The sequence below is a fragment of the Pteropus vampyrus genome, unplaced genomic scaffold (genome assembly GCF_000151845.1).
Source record: "Pteropus vampyrus isolate Shadow unplaced genomic scaffold, Pvam_2.0 Scaffold6, whole genome shotgun sequence".
NCBI lineage: Eukaryota > Metazoa > Chordata > Mammalia > Chiroptera > Pteropodidae > Pteropus > Pteropus vampyrus.
The window spans coordinates 7,016,426-7,038,677 of NW_011888787.1; the positions used below are offsets into that span (position 1 = coordinate 7,016,426).

General features: G+C 35.4%; 1 protein-coding gene across 1 annotated transcript in view; it reads right to left on the reverse strand.

Annotated features, from left to right (window-relative positions):
* The window catches only part of RAP1A (RAP1A, member of RAS oncogene family), a 53,494-nt gene that overhangs the window by 10,945 nt on the left and 20,297 nt on the right, over positions 1–22,252 (reverse strand). Inside the window, exons 2-4 of the mRNA XM_011367238.2 lie at positions 5,920–6,003; positions 2,085–2,153; positions 61–117 (exon numbers count right to left, since the gene is read on the reverse strand). Of these exons, the coding sequence (XP_011365540.1) occupies positions 61–117; positions 2,085–2,153; positions 5,920–5,976 (183 nt within the window). The 5' untranslated portion in view covers positions 5,977–6,003. The remainder of the gene's footprint in view (positions 1–60; positions 118–2,084; positions 2,154–5,919; positions 6,004–22,252) is intronic.

Below are 22,252 nucleotides of genomic sequence, written 5' to 3' on the forward strand. Positions count from 1 at the left end.
AGATAACAAAACCTATTCACAAATTCAAATCTACCAAAAAAAGAGAGAAAACATCCTTACTGTTCCCGCTGTGTCCAGGATTTCGAGCATACACTGTTGGCAATCTACTTCAACTTGCTGTTGGGGTTGGGGCGGGGCGAGAAAAAACAACATCAAAACGTCAGTCTGTTTTCCTCCCACCTCTTTACTCAAAGTATCTATTAACAACTATAAAGCTTTTCTTCAGTTTGCTGTATTGGTCAAGACTTAACTTAGTACTTAATTTAAATAATTAAGAATCAGGAACATTCTAAAAATATTATAGAAGCCATGGCTGTTAATACTGAGTTTAGATATTTTCTGACCACTGAAAACTTTTAAGTAATGACTTGTTATTGTTAGAAGGCAAATGGTCATACTCTGTGACTTAAGAAAAACTACAACAGGTATACAAAGAAAACAAAGCAAAAACATATTAAACAGCTCAAAATGTAGACGAGGTTTTGAGGTAAAGAAAATTTTGCCAACTTATCATGTTCAAGTTGTTACAAGTTTTACTGAAATGTTGCACCTTAAATTTAATACACGAGAAAATTTTAAGAGATAAAAGGAACACAGAAGTGCTAAAATAAATAACAGTGAACTCATATAGTCCTTGAGACTTCTTCAACTTGTTTGGAAAAGCCGTGTGCATATGGTGAAATTTTATACACTGAATTCTATTTTCCCAGTGTTTTATAAAAGAAGCCTGGCCTAAAGGAAGTAGCAACTATCAAAATGCAAAAAATTTTTAATAAAGAAGGGATTAAGAAAGTATTCGATCTTCAGCATTCTAGGTATATATCTCTGCTTATAGTTAAAGCTTTAACCAGCAACTTATTTGGGAGAAATTTCAGTAATGCAACACTGTCTTCTAAAATTAACCTAAGGACTATTTTAAATTCTTCTTCTGTGTCAGATCTGGGATTGATGAGGAAAATTACTGGCGGCCACAAATTCACTGTTCTACCATTTACATGGGACTAATGTAAAATGAATGAACATGCCCGATTTGTAAATGGGCATGTTCAATGAAAAATGAAGTAAGTCTGTAGTTTCTCACTGTTCCTACAGCATGATTTTGTATCCAATTGGCAGATAACAAAACTGCTCTGCCACTGTGGCTTGATGAGCTTAATTTCTTTTCTTTCTTCTGCTGTTTCTTCTTCTTCTTGCTTTTGTTTTGTTTTGTTTTGTTTTTTGGTATATTGTTGGCTACTAGTCTTTCTTAAAACACTGTCCTTCTCCACCCCTCCACGACTATAACAGGTTTGGGAAATAAAATCATAAAAACGTTTCACAATTCTAGCTGGTCTTGTAATTACATAAAATAGTATTTTTTGTAAAGACCAATGTTTTCCTTTTAAATAAGCTTTACTTTTTAGAGCAGTTTTAGGTTCACAGCAAAACTGAGCAGAAAGTAAAGAGTTCCCATATACCCCTCTCCTGCTCCCCACCAGCCCACCCCATCATCAGCATCCCACACCAGAGTGGCGCATCTGTTAGAATCAAAGAACCTTCACCAACATGTCATTATCGTGCCCAGTCCAAACTACATATTATGGCTTTGTTCTTGGTGCTGTACGCTCTATGGGTTGGGACAAATGTATTACGACATATACCCACCATTACAGTATCATACACAATCCAACAACGAGTTTTTTATAGTCTAAAGATCAAATATCTTTAAAGTTATCATATAAGTAAATATAAACTATCAGTCACCGGAAAACTTCAAGCATAAAAGTGATCTCAATTTTAGTTCACAAAGAGTTCATCAAAAATATACCTACTAATTATATGCAATTTTTCTACATTAAAAATATTTCCTATCAGGAAAATAAGTGCATTAAAGAACAAATTACTAATCAGGAATAGAACACATAGCTCTCTGTAGCTAAGTAGCATTCTATGAGAAATATTTTGTCTTGGTGAAACTTTTAAAAACAGATACAGAACACTTGTATCATTTTTCAAAATTATTTTTAAAAAGCCATTCCATGGATCAAGTTTTAAAGTCATAAGGAACTACTTATAAGAATGTGCGTACACGTTTCACATTTTACCTTTCTGTAGGAATCTTCTATCGTTGGGTCATATTTTTCAACAAAAATTCCCTGAACAAACTGAACTGTCTAGAAAAAAAAAAGCAGAGAAAAGTTAAGGACTTGAAAATCAACCCCTCTTGAATGTTATTTAACCTTACAATGTGGTAAAGATGAAACGAAATTATGTGAAAATTCTGGGTAAACATGTAAATGTAAAGTATCATTTTTCAATAAGAATACACCCGTAACTATGAGCACACTTATTATAAAAGGAGATGGACATGCTAAAGACTGCGGGCAACGCTGTGGTGACATTACACTGTCAAATAAACACTAGACTGACTTTTAAAGTGCAACAAAGATACGGTTAAGGACACAGAGTCTAATTTACTGAAAAATGAAAATTCATCAGTAAACTCCTATTACTCCTTTATGTATCTGTAGTAACTTTTATCTCATGCCCTTAAAGGACACAGTCAAAAAGTTCTAAATTTTAAAGTCTTAAAATAGTCTAATTGTGAGGGAAAAGAGTAAAAGAAATTAAAATTTATAGAATTTATTAAATTTATAATCACATTCCAATTTCACATTCCCCCCAGAAGCAGTTATTTTTCCCATTTGCCAGCTGAGATGCAAACGTACAGCTTCCTTATTCTAAAGCCTTACTCTTTCTATCTTTTTCAGGTCATCTACTTTTATCTCTAGGGTTTCTGGAAACTCAAACTAGAAACTAGGTATTTTATCATTTGGTAAATGAAAAGTACAGAAGATGATTGTGAAATATTTCCTGGACGGGTTCCGGTACACTGTTGCCTTAAAAGCGAAGGTAAGAATGTGGACTGAGGTCAAGTGGGCTGAGATCATCTACAGTTAAGTTACCCAGAGGAGTATTTTATACACGATTTTTGCTTGAGCTAAACAGATGAACTTGAATATAGTAAACTAACTTCTTTCCCCTACTAAGTGGCTATTTTTCAAAAGAAACTCAGGCTATAATCACACCAAAAACTTTATTTTTATCAAAGATCTAATCACCTCATCTTCCTACTACTATGTAACATAAATTTAAATATGAAAAACTTCCTAATATGCTTTAGACTAGAACAGATGTTCTCAAAATATGGTTCAGGACAGAGGTTTAAAAAAAAACTCTTTCCCTAATAATGCTATGACACACTCTCCCGTAAATGCACAGTTTTCCAAAGGGTATGGATATACAACACATGCTATAGCAAGGAACTGGATGCAGAAGCAGGTATGAGAACCAAAGTGCTTTCTATAAGCCAACTGTTAGAGAGACTTGCAAAACTGAGAAATGATCTCACGCTTCTAACTCCTTTCTTACTAAAAGCAATGTTTCATTACTTCTCTGAATCTCGTCCTCTTAGTTCTCAGAGCTATTTCATTCATTCATACACTTTTATTTTATTCCCTTAGTTTTCCTATTGGATCCTCTTCTTCCTTCCTCCCCTACTGCCTTTTCTGTAACAATCACTCCCTCCCACTATCTTTCCTCTCCACTGGACTGCCGCCTCCAGCATACAAACATGTACTCCTATCTCCCATCCTACCCACAAAAACCTCCTATAATTCCATGATCCCTCCAGCTTCTGCCCCCTTACCCTGTTCCCTCTCAAATCAAACTTTTTCAAAAGTCTACAATGGCGGTTCCATTTCCTTAGCTCTTATGTACTCTTCAACCCACCCCAGGGTGGTTATGGCACCATCACCTTTCTAAAGCTGCTTTTATCAAGTGCAGCTACCTCTATGTTCCCATATCATCTTCTTCCTCTTCTTTACTTGACAGTCAAGTAAAGACACATTCTTTCCATTCAAGTATGAGACATGTTCTTCTGTGCTGGATCCTTTGATCCCACCTACTCTTTTAAAGGCTGAGAGCTACTCAAGAGCTCAGTCTCGAGTTCTTCTCTTCTCTCTCCAATCTCTCCCTAGACAACCTCGTTGTTCCTATGGATTTTTGAAAAGGTAATTCATGGACATAGGACAAAATACAAAAGACACAAAAGATTATGCAGTGGTGACTATAATCCTACCTACCACCACTATTCCCAGCTACCTGACTCCATTCCCATGGAAGGAACTGTTATCTGTAGCTTATTTACCCTTGCAGACATAGTCTGAAGTTTATAACATCTCCCCCATCACTCTCCCTCTTTTATAAAACAGAAGTGGTAGTCTGCTCTATTTGGTATGTTTTTCCCCCCTGAAATAATATATCTTGGATATCACTACATATCTATATATGTAAAGCTGTTGCATTCTTTTTAATGGTTATATAGTAGTCTATTCAAACTATGTATTAAAAACTTACTTTACTAGTCCCTACGATAGACATTTAGGTGGCTTTCAAACTCTTGCCACTGTAAAGAATGTTGCAATGGATATCCTTAACCATGTCATTTTGTACATGTAAACGTTGTGTGAGGTAAATTTCCAGAAAGGGACTTGCTAAATTGAACATTACATGCATTTAAAATGACAGATTTTCTCAAACTTCACCACAGAGGTACTAATTTACACTCCTAACAGAAACCTAATTCTCATGAAATTAAATATTACTGATATACTCATGGTACCCCAAATCATATCACAAGCTTCTCTTTTAAGTTATTATCTTGAGGATCTAATTGTTTATTTGATGCATTTACTCGAACATCTCACAGACATACCAAATTTGACATGACTCTTGATTTTCACTCTCAAATTTGTTCATTCTCCAGTGTTTCCCTTCTACTCACATGGTCCATCCGTAACATTAGCAGTTCAACTAGAAATTTGGGAGTCATCCCTGACAGCTCCTTCTCTCCTAGTCCCCAGAGCAATCCAGCACCGAGTTACGTCAGTCCTACCTTCTAGTTCATTCTCAAAACATCCAGTTTTCTCTTCATCGCTGCTATGGTCCTACTATAAGCTTCCACAAACAATAACCTGGTGGATTACATGAACTCCCAACTCTCAGAGTAATGTCTTTCACACCTACTGTTTCTCATCTAAGTTACGCAAAGTGCACTCTTTACAACATACATCTAATTCTGTCGCCTCCACTTCCAGCTCTACCTTCAACAGCTTCTCATAGTCATTGGGAATCAGTTCCAAGTTCTCATGTGATCTTCAAGTCATGATCTGGCCCTTGCCTATCTCTCGCCTCACTTCCCTCTACTTTCTCCCTTGTTCACTCCTGCCCCAGCAACTGTGACCTTTCTCTTAGTTGTTTAATGCTAATTTAGGTTCACATGTCATAGGGGCTTAACAATCTGTACTTTTCTTTCCAAGTATCTCTCTCATAATCAAGTATTTCTTTGTTTAATTGCATATTTATCACATCCTCCACAATAATGTAAGCTCTATGAGCAATTGTGATGGTTTTTGTTTACTGTTGTAACCCTATAGTCTGACATTGTAGAAGCTCAATAAATATTTATTAAAAAAATACAGATCATAAACAAAAAAAACCCCTTCATTCCACTGAAGTCTGGGGGCGAGTAGGGCAGGACTTACTCCACTGGTACCTGTAATGATCATTCTCCCCTACTGGAATGTAAGTTTCTCAAAAATGAGAGCAATCTTATTCCTCTTTGAATCATGAACACTACTAGTGCTTGAAATAGAGTAGGTACCCAATAAATATTTGGTAAATGAAAGAATGAATGAGCTGCCATTATAAAACTACACCTCCATGGTTACTAAATGAAGCCCTGTCCCCTCTGGGCCAGATATTAGGCATATAAAAAATACTGCCACCTTTTCTCTTTAGTGAACAGAAGTTTCAAAGCAAGAAAATAATGTTCTTCTTGCAGTATCCTAATTAGTTATAGTTACATGGCTAACTTACCAGAGCAGACTTCCCCACGCCTCCTGAACCAAGGACCACTAGCTTGTACTCACGCATGATGTGGTCTGTTTAAATACTGACAATCTGAAAAAAAAAAAAAAAATCAAAACTTAGTAAATATGCTAAGATTAACCTAAGTATGTACAACTGTTACATGAAAATGAGATTTTGTTTTTTGTTTGCTTTTCCCCTTAAGACTATCAAGGGGAGACAGAGGCGACACAGCAAAATCATGCTCATTTTAACATAAGTGTATAGAACTACTGCCAAGAATTTTAATTCATTAAAGATCATCTTTGACTAGCATCGGTCAGCCTGTTCACGTTACTTCTGAGAATGTTTAACCAGAAAATAAGATGATTAAAAGTAGTGGTTGTAACTATAGTCACGAACACAATTATTTATGAAGCTATCATTTAAACGTGTGTACTTTTTTGAAAAGTTCACTCACGAGCTTTAATGTACATGCTATTTTATTCTCTTAAAATATCATATAGTAATTCTACACTATTTTGTTCATTATTGTATTAGAGCTGAACCATGTAAAATGTTACCTTGAAATTAGGATAGGAATGGAAGAGTGTCGATGAATGTTAAAACTCTATAGGTAGGTATTAGTAATATGCTCCAGAAGGCCCAAATTTCTAGAGATAAAAAGTGAATATAAACTTTTTCAATTCCAATTTTCAACTTTTTGAACTCTAATTCTCCAATGCTATCTTTATTTATTTATTTTTTTGTACAACCCCTTGGAGCACCCTTCTAGTTGCTAAATAGATCCATGGTTATCTTAAAAGGTAAAAAGGGCAGGAAAGAATTTCCAATGGCTCTGATGGAATAAGTAGGAATGGACTTTCCATCCCACAGTAACAGCTAAAACACCAGACAAAATATATGAAAACGAATGTTTTCAGACATTGGACAATAAGCAGTATAAGACTCTGATCTCTGAGGGGCGAGAAGAAAACAAAGTGAGACCTATGACTGCCCTGGCAATGCCCCGCTTGAAGGCACTTTCATCCTGTGGTGCAGGGAGGAAGAGCTCAAGCAGAGACCAAAAGCATGCCAGAGAGACTCTGCATAGAAAATTCCATTATCTGCACAGTGGTCCACCTGAGTCTGTGGCCAATCTTTAAGGCAGGTATGCAGGATGAACTCCATGAGGTAAGACAAAGAATAGGGATCTACAAGCGAAACAATTCCCAGAATGCTAGGAAATATTGGTATTCTGACCAGAAAAGTCCTCCTTGCTGAAAGACAGGCAATGAATTCATCTGTGACTCCAGAAGATTCACACTTGAATAGCAGAGGTAAAGATGCTCTAGAGTAAAAAGATGTTCTAGATGCTTCCTAATAAAGCTTAAAAACAAGCCTCAAAAAGATAGTCAATCCACAGGTAACTCAACTGCTTGTCAGAACAAAATCCAAAATTCAGTAAAAGAAAAATTATTTGCCACTCAACAATGTAAAATTTACAATGTCCATAGCATCCAATAAAAAATTAGTAGACAGAAAAAGAAAATATGACCTGAAAACAGGGTGAAATGAGGCAATTCTAACAGTCCCAGAAATGAGAAAAAATAGTAAGGACTCTAAAACTGCTATTATAAATATGTTCAAGGATATAAGGGAAAATACAATGAGGAGAGAAATGAGAGACATAAGAAAGAATCAAAACCCACTTCTAGGGTTTGAAAATATGTATATTTGTAAAGAAAGTATCACTGAATACGATTAACAGTATATTAAATACTACAGAAGAAAATTTCAGAGGCACTAAGATGCAGCTAGAAAAAACGTGAGCAGGAGGGAGAAAAGAAGAAACAGAAGAGAACAGACGAGGAGAACTGCAGAACAATATCAAAAATATTTTCCACATTTGATAAAAAATATATATCAACAGATTCAAGAATTTCAATGAACCCTCTCCTCAGTATAAATACAAAGAGAAGTACAAGGCACCACAATCAAATTCCTGAATAGTTGTCAAAAAGAGAAAATCTTATAAGCAAGAGAAAAAAGTTTAGATGCAGAGGAACAAATTTAAGAAAATATGTAGACTTTTTGACTATGCAAGACAGAAGAAACATCTTTAGATGCTTAAAGGAAAAAGGGTCAACCTAGATGCTAAATACAGTGAACAGTCTTCAAAAATGAAAGTAAAAGTTTTTTTCAGATTAAAAATAAGTTGGATGGAAAAAAGTCACCAGCAAATAAAAAGCAAAGGAAGTTCTTCAGGTGGAAGAAAATGAAAAGAAAAAACTTGGATCTACATAAAAAAATGAACTGCTGATAGATACAACATAGATAAAAATACGCTAAGCAAAATAAAGCAGACAAAAAAGAGTGAATACTATATAATTTCACTTATATAAAATTCTAGAAAAGGTAAACTAAGTTACAGCGCCAGAAAGCTGCTTGGGCCCAGCGGTGCCAGGGCGGGAGTGATGACAATGAAGGTGCTTAAGGGAACGTTCTGGGGTGAGAATGAGATGCACCTCGACTGCGGAGGTGGTTAATGGGTGTATACATTTATCAAAACTCATCGAACTGTACATTTAAAATAGGTAAATTACATATTATATGTATGTTATAGATCAACAGAAGTAGTTTAAGAAAATTCGATGGGAAAAAGAGGAAAATTTCTCAGAATACCAATTACATACATAGTGTTATGAACTGAATGTGTCCCCCATAAATTCTTAAGGTGAAACTCTTCCCCTAATTTGATGGTATTAAGAGGTGGAGCTGTTGGTAATTAACATTAGATGAGGTCATAAGGGCAGAGTCCTCAAGAGTGGGATTAATATGTATTTCCCAGCATCAAGTAGCTCAAGGAAGAATTAAAAACAACTACCACACGATGTGAACAGTTACTACAGAGACAACATTAAAGGGCTGGAGAGGGATGGAGGAACAGAGGAGAGTGCAAGACAGTTTTTCGATTTAAGTTGCATAAGAGCTAAGTGAAAAACTGAATAGGAATGTTCCAGGTATGCAGGGAAAGTCACTCTACGCAGAGGAAAGAGCTTGAGCAAATACATGAAGCAGAGAAGCTCCAGGGAATACCACATAGCTCGGTGTAGAAAATGAGGCTGGGTATGGAGACTGGGTTATGCTTGCAAAGGCACTTGCCATGTTAAAGAGTTAACATTTTATTTAGTAAGCAATGGGGAGAAAACAGTGATGTTTTAAATAGTAATAAAGTTAGATATATATATTCTGGAAAAGTAATACTATATATAAAATGGACTGAAGGAGACTAGAGGCAGGGAGAACAGTTAGGAAGCTACTGTAATACCTCAGGTGGACAATGACATAGTGGCACCAGCACTATGAGGGGACAATGGCTTCTGAAGGTAAAACTGAGAAGACTCTGTAACTGATTAGAGGTTATTATTATGGGGCATGAAGACGAGTCAAGGATAACTCCTAGATATCTAGCCTGGATAAATTAGGTGGCTGGTAGCATATTTCCCATTAAGATAGGAAATACAAAAGGAGGTTTAAAAAGAAAGTTAATAGTTTCGGCCGAAAGTTAAGTTTGAGATTCTTATGGGAAAGCAGGTGAAGACATCTGATATATATATTTAAAAATCCAGGTCTGGAAGCTCAGTAGAAAGCAGTGGGCTAGGGGTCACAGTTGGAAGAATCGTTGTTATAAGAGATGGTAGTAGCTGAAAACACAGTAGATGGGATCAACCAAGGAGCATTTATTCAGCGAAAACAGAAGAAAGCTAAGAACCGAGCCCTGAGAAACACCCACATGTTACTATATAGACAGACAAAAAGCCTGAGGAAAACGTGAGGTAGGAGAGGTTTGAGCCAGATACCAGTCATCCTATACCCACCTCTCTGCATCAGGTGGTTCTCTAATTTCCATGAAAAAAAAAAAAAATACTATTAAATGCAGGTGCATATGTTTGACCCAGACAGATCTCCAAATTCTAATTCCCCTTCCAAGCCTCAAGTGATTCTCAGTATGAGGACTGCTGTCATTTTAATGAGATGTGAATTCATCATTTCTCTAATCCAAAAAATATGTTATCTTTCAAGAGGGAATCCTATTATAGCAAGGCTCATTTGTACTCCCCAAATTGCCTCCTGGGCAACAAAATTTGAGGAAAGCACTCTAGACATAGCCAAATTATTCTGGGTATTCTGTAACAATAAAGTATTTGGCCCCTATTCCTCAATTCAAGTGGTAAGATAGTCAAGTTCCAAAGACACTTTTCTATGTATAGAAAATTACTGTCTTTACACATAACAAATACCATGGCTTATGAATGTAAATCCACATGCACACATGCAAACACAAGAATGGTACCACTAAGAAAACACTTTTACAATCTATTAAAAAAAAAATTTAAATGTAAAAAAAGAAAACACACGAATACCCAATAAAGAATAATGTAGATTAATATTTTCTTTTTAAAGGGGTTAGTTCTAACTTATTACTGCCAAGTTAGAAAACCACTATGTTCTTCCAAGCAAATCTCATGCCTTTTTATGGAGATCTCTTGTGCCCTGTGCTCCCAACACAGCACGAGAAAATTTCTCACTCTGGTTAAGATTTCCTGACAAATACGGAGGACAAGAATAAACATTACACAATGTTTAAATTTAAGTCAATCTTGAGTCCCTGACATTATGGTCTAAAGTTATAATATACCAATTTTTTCATTCTTCTTTTAGCAAAAGTACTTCTAAATTTCACAAAATAACCTAACTTGATTGTCTTTATGACATAAATTGATCCCAACTTTGTTTTTAAATATGTAAACTAATTACAAGATGAAATAGTTTCTCCTGAACAACTAAACTGACAAAACAAGATTTATTAAAGGAAATTTAGTTCTGACAAGAAATTTTGGCAAAAAATTATTTCATATTAAGAAGAACTGAAGGTAGTTTCTTAACAAGCAGTTATTTTCTTGGTTATATTTAAACATTTACAGAAGCCACGAGTATTTTAAAACTGACAACTGACCACAACATGCTGAAAGTAGGGTGGTGGTAAGTATAAAAATCATGGTTTAAGATTTAACTTTCTGAAATAAAGAACAGTGCTCATCATAGTACATCATAATGGAAATTCAACTTTTTGTAACATGAAATCACATTATTTTCCTGTTGAATCTTCTTGATACTTTTCCTTCTTGTTCTTCTCCAGACTAGTACTTTGAGGAGGAAGATGTATATAGATGTATAAAATGATCAGACATAATGTACTTGTAAATGAAGTTTATAAATTAGTCTTAACACTCTTAAAATCAGGCATGCTCAGCCCACCCGTACTTCCTACCCTTTCCCACAATGAAAGGAGATAAACGCCTATAAATAGAAGATGTCAACACAGACTCTCAAAAAGAGCAGATAATTAATCAGATTTGAGGAAAACAATCAGAGGCAATAAATTCAACAAATGAAACAAAAATCAAACAAAACGCCTATAAAAGATTATAAAGTAAATTTAACAACCTTAAAGAAACTTGTGAAGTTACCAAGTCTATGTAAAAGACACATTGGAAACATAGGAAATAAAATATTACCATCAAAAAAAAGTTTAGTAGACAAGTTGAAGAAAAAAATGGATAGAACTGAAAACCAAGTTAGTGAACCAATGTACCGAAACCACCCAAAGAATGCAGAACAAAAGGACAAAGATGGAATTTATGAAAGAAAGAGGTAAGAAGAATATATTCCAAGTTCTATCAGCTAACTGACAGGAAGTCTAGACGTTGAACAGAAAAATACAAGAAATAATAGGACATTTCCAGAGGTAAATTAAGAAAGTTAGGAATCCTCATTTCAGTGTCAGATGAATGCAGTCATCATTATCATCATCAGATTTACAAATGAAAACACTATAGTTGAAATTTCAAATCACTAAAAGTTAAGACAAAAATCTTAAAAGTTTCTAGAGAGAAAAAATATATTCCCCTCCCCTTGAACATGGGAGAGTTTAGTAAAACAGCAGAAATGATGTCGTCTGATTTCTGAAGCTAGAAAGGGTCCCAGAACTGTCCAGCTGCCCTGAAACTGCCACTTTGGAGAGACCACAGAGACAGTGTGGCCTGAGGAGCCCTAGCTGTTTGCATCCTTCCTCTCAGAACCATGAAGAGTCAAGCCTTCGGGATGATTCCAGAGAGCACCACCTGTGGGCAACACCCTGAGAGACCTCAGGCCAGATCCACCCCGCTGAGCCACTCCCTCATTCCAGAGTCAAGAACTATGAGCAATTCCATGTTAGTGTTCTAGCCACTACATTTTGGAACGGTTTGATAACTAAAATCAGAAGAAAGGAAAAATGGACAAACTGCAAATAAATAAAAAGATGTCAGACAATCCGAATACATCATTAACTACATTAATAAGTATTCAATAGGAAAATTAAAAATTACAAGGCAAAATATGCAAAAGTTGAAATTATATAGACAATTTGACCAAATAATGAATCAACTTAACCCAACAGATCTATATAGAACACCACACCCAACGACTGCAAATTATGCATTTTTTTTTTCAAATGCACATGGATCATTTACGAGAACAGATTATGCTGAGCCACAAATCAGGTCTCGACAAATTTCAAAGGACCGAAATCATAGTACAGTGTATATTCTAACCATCATGCAATTAAACTAGAAATCAATCCAACTACCTAATCTCAAAATGTTTGTAAGTTAAACACCACAATTCTAAATAACACATGGATCAAAGGAGAAACCAAAAAAAAAGGAAAATAATTCAAGGCATAATAAGAAATCATGGCAAGCAAATAAATCAGTAAAAATTACACCTAGAACTCTAATTATCACTGTAAATACATACAAAAAATCTAGAAGTAAAACTCCATGATTATCTCAACACTTAGGTTTGGGAAGAGTTAGAAAGTAAAGGCATGTTAGAGTTTTTCTCTTGCTTAGGAAAAGGATGAAGATACTGAATCTATATATACACATTGAAAAAAATCTAAACGTGAAAAATATGTCGACGACTAGATTATAACTTAAAAATTACTAGAGAAAAAATGGTAAAAAACAAAACAAAACAAAAAACCCCTGACCAATTCAACCAGTTAGAAAATAAAAAATAAACAACAGGAAAGAAAGGTAAACAAAAGATAATAGGAATAAGACAAAACAGATCAGTAGCCCTAATACAATAAAAACAAATCCTCTTACATCCTAATTTTGCAAACCACAAATGATTAACAATCTGACTTAGAAAATGTAACAACCTTAAAGAAACTTCTGAAGTTGCCAAATCTATGTAAGACACATTAGAAACTTAGAAAATAAAATATGACCATATCTCTCTCTCTCTCTCTCTCTCTCTCTCACACACACACACACACACACAGAGTAGATGGGCTGATAAGAAAAATGGATATAGCTGAAAACCAAGTTAGTGACTCAATATACTGAAACCACCCAAAGAATGCAAAACAAAAGGAGAGACGTGGAATGTATGAAAGAATTAATTAAGAAGGATAAATTCCAAGTTCTACTAGCTACAAATTCTCAATCATAATCTCAAATATCTCTATTTGATTTTTCTTCACATCTGGATTCTGCTTAGATAACCGTTAGATCTTCTCGTGCTCTTTTTATATTAGTTGGGACATAGACCAAGTTGCTGCAATAAGAGACCCTACAGTGGCTTAAACAAAATTCAGGTATTTTTCCCCTCTCATGTGTCAGTCAGAAGAGACAGGGCGAGGGCGGGTTTGCATCTTAGCAGTCTGCGAGAGATAAACTCTTCGTCCTTGTCATCCTTACAGTATTGCCCTCTTCACATAGCTAAAAGCAGTTCGTCACTACGTCCACACTCCAGTCCACGGAAAGGAAGGAGGAGGGAAAGGGGCATCCCTTTCCTCGTACAAGCATGACTTTCACTTGCATCCAAACTGCCAAAACCTTGTCACACAGTCAAACCCTACGGTCACAGAAAGACAGTGAAATGGAAGCTGTAGCTGGACAGCAAGGCAGCCAAGGAATATATCCACTACTGAGAAGGAAAAAACAATCAAGGAAAACTAGCAATTTCTGCCACAATTTTCCAATTCTCTTTTCTTCTCTTACGTATTTTCCATCCTGTCTCTTTATTTTGGTTCATTTATCTTTCAGATCGTCTACTAGTTCAATAATTCTCTAGTCTATTATTAAAACTATTGAGTTTTACATTTTTTAATTTATATCTTTCATTTCTACAAGTTCCTCCCCACCTTCCCTCCCCAAAGAGTCTCACTCTCCTTCTCATAAGCAGCACAGTGAAATGTTGAAAAGACTGAACTTAGGATCCACACTGCCTGGCCAGAATCCTGCTCTACGGCCAGAATCCTGCTCTACCACTTATAACCTGACTACACCTTTTCCTCCTAATGCTGAAAACTAGGAATGCTTCTAATTAACGGAAGGGAGAATATCACAGTATCCAAAATGATCCCATACTCTGTGACACTGGGTACAACATTTGCTCCTGGATCCTTGGATCCATGAGCTGTCAAAGGAGTAAATGCCTGTTGTATTTTAGCAATATAGTAAAGGATCAAAAAGTACATCAAAGTGGACCCCTATTATCATCACAGGCAAATAAGACATCTGTGAACTGTGAAGAAAATTTTATAGGCAGTGACGGATATAAAAAAAATTTTTATATTTTAAAATTTTTGACAAAAAAAATTTTTTTCCTTAAAAGAGAAGGTTTACTAAATTAGGTTTACTAATTTATGCTAAGTATAGCTAAATATATCAATTCCAGATTCTCGATAAATAATACATTTCCATAGAGGTATTTACTCTAACCTTATTCCCTTGGCATTGCCACATAAATTATATAATCATAATTTCAAAATTTAAGACTAACACAAAAACAAGCCATAGCTAATTAAAAAGTATAAATTTAGAATAATTTCTAAAGCAAAATGGCAGAACTGTCTACATTTCTGAAATCTTTATTTTTTTAAAGACTACTTCTTATAACCAGCAAAAATGCTGTGACCTTCCCTGGAAAGTAATATGATGTGGCCAAGAGCAACTGAATTTTATTTATCATTTATAAAGCTCTTTCCTTTAATATTTTTTAGTTCGTCAAAATCAAAACTGTGTATCATTATCCTCTTTATAAAGATGAGGAAACCATACAAAGTTTAACCTGGGTTAAATGACTTAGGCATGAAATAACTAGGAGGCTGTACTCAAACCCATGCCTCCTAATTTTAAATGTCATTCTCTTTTCAACGTATTACGCTTTGTTATATAACAACAAAAGTAGCATACATTTATTGAGAGCTTACCATATGCCAGGGACTGCTGTAAGATCCTCACTAAAGGATTATGAGGTAGGTACTAGTAATTTGCCCAAGCCACATATCTAGGAAGAGGAGCTGTGATTCAAACTCAGGCAGTCTGGTTCCAAAGTTCACACTCTAACCAACACGCTAACCTGCCTCTACTTGTACATGTACAGAGAAATTTGCATATGTGGAGAGTATCTTTGGAAGGAAACTCAAAATGAGGGGATATGGAAAGAAGGGAGATTTTTCACTTTTTGCTTTGCATGTATTTCTTGAAGTCAGGCAGAGGAAGGGGGTGCAGGTAGAGGGAGTATTATAACAGATGAGGAATTCCATGAAAAAAGGCACAGATTCAAAAGAATGAAGACTCTGATGAAAAACTATTTTTTAAAAAAGTCTAGGTGGCTTGAGCACTTACAGTGAAAGGTAGAGGGAAAGGAATGAGTACAGATGTGGTTTAAACAGTAAATCGGCAACCTACCAAAGTCCCTGTATGACATCTTAAGAACTTGAAACTTTCTGATCACAGAGAAGAAGCCACCTAAGGTTTCCGAGCAAAGAATTTGCGAAAGAAAAAAAAAACTATAAAAAAAACTATAAAAATTGTACAGGTTGGAACAAAAGCACGAGACACTAGGGTAGGAAGACCAACCAGTTAAGAAGGCAAGGAATGGGGCTGAGATTTGAAATAGAGAGTCAATCTTAAAGTAGGGAACATAGTTCTTCAATGTTGTTGTGAACATCAAATGAGATAATGCATACATAGCACTTAGCACAGTGACTGACAAATATTATTCACTAAAAAATAACTACTACTATCACTGCTTTACTACTTAAGTAAGTAGGGTGTCACTGGTATTTTGAGAAGAATTGTGGAAAGGTAATATAAGACACGAATGGATAGCACTGTCATATTAGGAACCCCAAATCTGGAGCCAACATAATGAAATTTGATTCTAAACCTTATTGAATTGAAGGGTCCACAGTTCCTGAAAACCATAAACACACAGACGGAAGTGGAGACCTAGGAACTCAAATTAATAACCTCTGATTGAAAGGAAAGATCCTTCTGCTGGCATATATGGATCCAAAACCAAGCTCTGTGTATTGTATGAGCCTAAATTATCTGACCCTATTAACATGCAATTTCCTTAGTAATAAAACGAAACTAGATTAAGACAATGCTCATGAAAATGAAACAATATAACAGGTATTAGGCACATATAAAATGTCTAAAACAGGAGAAATTAAATGCTTTTTCCTTCCCAAAGGGAAAACAAATAAGAGGATCAATGTTTTGGTTTAATGAGAACATTGCCACATTAGAAACTATGGTTAGGACCCTAACTTATTAGTCTGTTTGCTTTAATAACTCACATTTGTCTTACCAAGGCCAGAATGTCATGACTTTCCAATTCTCATAAACTCTGACGTTCTATACAGGTTCCAAACTTTCTTTTTGTATGACCATCAACCCTAGCAGACTGAGCTACCACCAGCTTACACCTAGATCACTGTAATAGCCTCTCATCTGATCTCTCCCCACATCCAATTTCCCGACTCCAGTCTTTTTTCCACAATGGAGCTAGAATGACCTTTATAAAGAGATTAATCATGTTAGTGACCCTCTTCCCAAATTCCTCCAGTGATCTTCCACTAACCTTAAGGATAAAGACCAAAAATGTTAATATGGCCTACGAGGGTCTGCACAGCTTGGTCCTTAATTCTCAGTCTAGCTTCATCTCAAAATGTGCTCCCACTTGTTCACAATGCTCTAGCTAAACTGGCTTTCCTTCATTTTCTCCAATGTGCCATGCTCTCTCCTGCCAAGGGCACGGACCAGCTGATAAAATGTTTTGGAGAAAAATGAAGGAGAAAGGGGAATAGGGAGTCCATAGGGCATAGAGATTTGTAATTTGAAAAAAAGTGATACTGAGCAGAGACCTAAAGGTGATGGGAAATTAGAGAACACTTATGCAGACATCTGAAGGAAATACATGGAAAGGTCCTGAGATGCCAGGTAACCTCCATCAAGAGAAAGGAGGGCACCCTAACTGGAGGGCAGTGAGGAAGTGAGTAGTAGGAGATAAGGTAAGAGATAAAACGGACAGCTAAATACAGGCTTTTAGGCCATAGTAAGGACTATGGCTTTTACTTGGTATGAGATGGTAAGTCATTGGATGGTTTTGAGCAAAGGATAGCAGGTTATACCATACAAACACTAATCAAAAGAAAGCTTGAGTAGCTATATTAATTTCAGACAAAGTAGACTATATTAATTTCAGACAAAGTAGACTGCAGAGCAATAAAAATTATCAGGGATAAAGAGGGGCATTACAGGGAGAAAAAAAAGAAGAAAAGAAAAAGAAAAAAATTTAAATCATTTCTTCAATTAAATAAATTAAAAAAATAAAAAATAAAGAGGGGCATTACATAACGATAAAGGGTCAATTCTCCAAGAGGAGATAGCAATAATTAATGTGTACGTGTCTAACCATGGAGTGCCAAATACATGAGGCAAAAACTGATAGAAAAAGGAGAAACAGATGAATCCACTACTATAACTGGAGATTTTAATACCCCTTTATCAGTAACTGACAGATCCAGCAGGCAGAAAATCATTAAAGATGAAGCTGAAGTGAACAACACCATCGATCAATTGGATCTAATTGATATTTACAGAATACTTCATCCAACAACAAAAGACACATTTTCAAGTGCACATGAAACATTTAGCAAGACAGACCATAATCTAGACTATAAAATAAGTGTTAATAAATTTAAAGGAATTTAAATCACACAAAGTATGTTTTCTGACCACAATGGAATTAATTTAGAAATCAATTACAGAAAACACATTTTAAAAATCTCCAAATATCTGGAAACTAAATAAACATACCTCTAAATAATCCATGATTCGCAGAAGAAATCAAAATGGAAATTAGTATTTGAACAGAATGAAAATGAAAATACAACATATCAAAATCTGTGGAATAGAGAACCCAGAAATCAGCCCTTATATACATAGTCAAATGATTTAACAGAGTGCTAATACCATTCAATGAGGAAAAAACAGTCTTTTCAACGAATGATGGTAGGAAAACAGGATATTCACATGTAAAAAAATTAATTTGGACCTATACTTTACACTTTATACAAAACTTAATTCAAAATGGATCAAAAACTTAAACATAAGAGCAAAACTATGAAACTCTTTGAAGATAAGGAAAAGCTTCAAATAAACAAATAAACAAATGAAGAAACCAGAAAATAACAAGTGCTGGTAGGATGTGGAGAAATCAGAACCCTTGTGCACTGCTGGCGGCAATGTGAAAACATGGAGGTTCTCAAAAGATTGCAAATTGAATTACCATATGATCCAACAATTCCACTTCTGGGTATACACCCAAGAGAACTGAAAGCAAGGACCCCAAAACAGGTATTTGTAGTATACCCATGTTCATGGCAGCACTATTGACAATATCCGAAAGTAGAAGCTACCCGAGTGGCCATCAACAGATGAAGAGATAAAATGTGGTAGACACACACATACACACAATGGAATATTACTCAGCCCTAAAAAGGAAAATTCTGACACATGCTACATGGATGAACCTTGAGAACATCATGGTAAATGAAATGAGGCAGGCATGAAAGGATAAATACTATAAAATTCCACTTAAAGTACCTAGAGTAGTCAATAGTCAAATTCATAGACAGAAAGTAAAATGGTGGTTGCTGGGGGTGGGGGAGAAGGAGGAATAGGGAGTTAGTGTTTAATGGGTACAGAGTTTCAGTTTGGGAAGATGAAAAAGATTCTGAGGCAGGATGGTGGTAACAGTATCACAAAAATGTGAATGTATTTAATGCCAATGAACTTACACTTAAAACAGTCACAATAGTAAATTTTATATTGTGTATTTTGCCACAATTCTAAAAAAAAAAAGGTAATTCACCATATTAATTTAAAAAAAAAAAAAAAAAGGTAGAGAAGCCAGCGAAGCAGGTCAATAAGCAGCAACCAGTGAGGTAGGAGGAAAACCACATGAGGTTTCTTGGAACAAAGAGGAAAAAATATTTCAAAGAAGAGGAAGTGATCAACTCTTACATGCTGATGGCAAGTTAGATGACTGAGAACTGACCACTGGAGGTCACTGGTCACTTGAAGAGCTAACTCCAATGGCATAACCTAGGGACAAAGGCCTGGGACTGGGAGGTAAGAAATTGGAAATCGCATGACAGACAATTTTTTTTTTTTGAATCTGCTTAAAGAACAGAGAAACAGGATGGACAGGACTACAAGGAAAAAGGATTCTGGGTTCAAGAGAGGTTTTGTTTTATTTATTTTTACAGTAAGCAGTTCAGGACATCAGACATTTATGAATGAACTATTCTCAAGACTGGGTTCACTGCCTGACACTAGCAGTTACAGTGCTGCAATTCTGAATCCTACCTTTTCTCTTTATACATTATCTCACCATTGTTTTTTCTCAAGGTCATTATATTTTTAAAATAAAACTCTTTAACAAATAATATTACAATAAGTGTACAATGATTTAACTATCCTTTTTGCTGGTTATGTCCAAACGTTATGTCATATGATAGATAACGTTACAATGAATCTTTGCACATAAGTTTTTATCTAGAGTTGTCATTTTTTTCTTTGAGTTACATACTCAGATGGATCATTAACTAGACCTAAGGTTAGGAACATTTTTAAAGTTCTTCATAGATAATTAATAGTTTTATCAATCTACATTCCCATCAGGAATATATGAGTCCCATTTTACCAAATCCCTAACAGCGCAGAGTTGCAGCTTAAAACTTATTTCAACTTAAATATTCTTATTTTCTTAATTATATCATCAAAATGTCTTATCATTCTTTAACTGGTGGGGTAAACTGTTTTTCAAATATTTATCAATCACACATTTTTTCTTTGGTGAACTGTTATTTTTCCATCATCTGTCTTTGAAAAAAGTTTTTCCTATCAGTCTGTTTTGTTAATTATTATTAATTAATAATCTGTTAATTATTAATAACAAAAGGACAGCCACCGTTTTGATTATTCCAGGTTTTTCCCTCCAGGTGTTATTTTAGTTGTTTATCATATTCAAGTTAATTTTTGTTAATTATGTTTAATCTAACATTCCTTTGTCATTTTCCCTTTATTGTTCACGATTTGGTTTATTACTGCTAAGAAAGGGTATCAGTGGATTAAAGCGAAAGACTGGATTTAGAAATGAAAGTTCTGTTGTAAGGAAGTTAAGAGTCTCTTGTGCTATTAATATCTGGTTTATTCTGGTCTCCATTTAAATGAGAGTTCAGAAAGTTTATATGTCTAATAAATAAGTATATAATAAAATCTGGTAAAAGCAATTAGAACAACAGGACTTGGATTCAGTATGCTGTAATTAAGTGCTGGCTCTAACCACTTATCAACTGGAAGACTGTGGACTTCTAAACCTCACTCAATTCTCATAATCTATTAATAGAGGCATCACACTTACTGAGGGCTTACTATGTGTCAAGCATGATTCTAAGAATTTTACTTTTGTTGACTTATTTAAAATACAGCTCTAGCATATTATAATCACCACTTTACATAAGAAAAAACATATAAGCTAGAGAGGTAAGGTAACTCACCAAAACTCACATACAATTAGTAAATGGCAGAACCAGGATTTGAACCTAGGCTTTCTTCAGTGCCCCCATCCTGGCTTCTACTCACTCTATTATATGGCCTCTTTCATCTTTAAAATGGGAATGATACCATCTATCTCATAGATGGGTGAAAGGATTAAATATACATGAAAGAACTTTATAAAGTGTAAAGTGGTCAGGTATAAAGAACAATAGTATTATCAAGGATATTTTTTAAATAACAAAAAAATGAGATACTTTGTATGACTTAAAATTGGTTAAAAACAAAACAAAAAAGATGATACAGCAAATTTCTCAGAGCATATACGTACTGAGAACTAAAATCCTTACAGTAACTGTGGCGGACAGCCCTTAGGTCTTGCTTTCTGGCTGAAATAAAAAATTCCTGCCTGAGGCCAGAAGAATATATAATTTATTCCATGAAAATGATCGCGCATTCATGATAGCGCAAAGCGTGATTCCTTGGAAGCCAAATAAGCTAAATATGCCAGTTTAGAAGTGCCATGAAAACCAGACACTCAGCTTGTCCGTCTTCCTCTTGCATCTCGCCATGTCTTCCTCTGCTGTGAAACAATAGTACCTTGTTTTGTACCCCTTCCTGAGATCTGTAATGCCATACATACCCACTTCCTCTTTTTCTATCCAAATCCTCCATGCCCTGTGGAGTGCATTTCCAGCTCCAACTTCAATGCTGTATCCATTAACTCATGTCTTTAGTCTTTTCTTCTTTACCTGACCTCTCATTACTTCTTTTATACACTCTACCTGGTCTCTGGTAACATTTTCTTTTTTTTTTTTGAGGTATAATTCAATTACCATAAAATTCACTATTTTAAAGTGTGCAACGCAGTCGGTTAGAACAGCGGTCCCCAACCTTTTCAGCACCAAAGACCGGTGCTCCTATGAGAATCTAACACCTGATGATCTGAGGTGGAGCTGAGGCGGTGACGCTAGTGCTAGGGAGCGGCTGAAAATGCAGATGAAGCTTCATTTGCTCACCTCTTGCTGAGGCCTGGTTCCTAATAGGCCACGGACTAGTACTGGTCTGCGGCCCCAGGGTTGGGGATCCCTGGTTTAAAGTATATTCACATTTCATCACTCTTAAAAGAAACCCCACATGATCAGCAGTCACCTCCCCCTTCCCCGTCCTTCCAGCCTCTGGCAACCACTATTCTACTTTCTGTCTTTATGGATTTGACTAATCTAGACATTTCTATAAACAGAATAATAGAATATGTGGCCCTTTTTTTCCGGCTTCCTTCGTTTATAACGTTTTTCAAGGTTCATTCATGTTGTAGCATGTATCAATACTTCACTTCTTTTTATGGCTGAATAATATTCCATTTTATAGTTAAATCATGTTCTGCT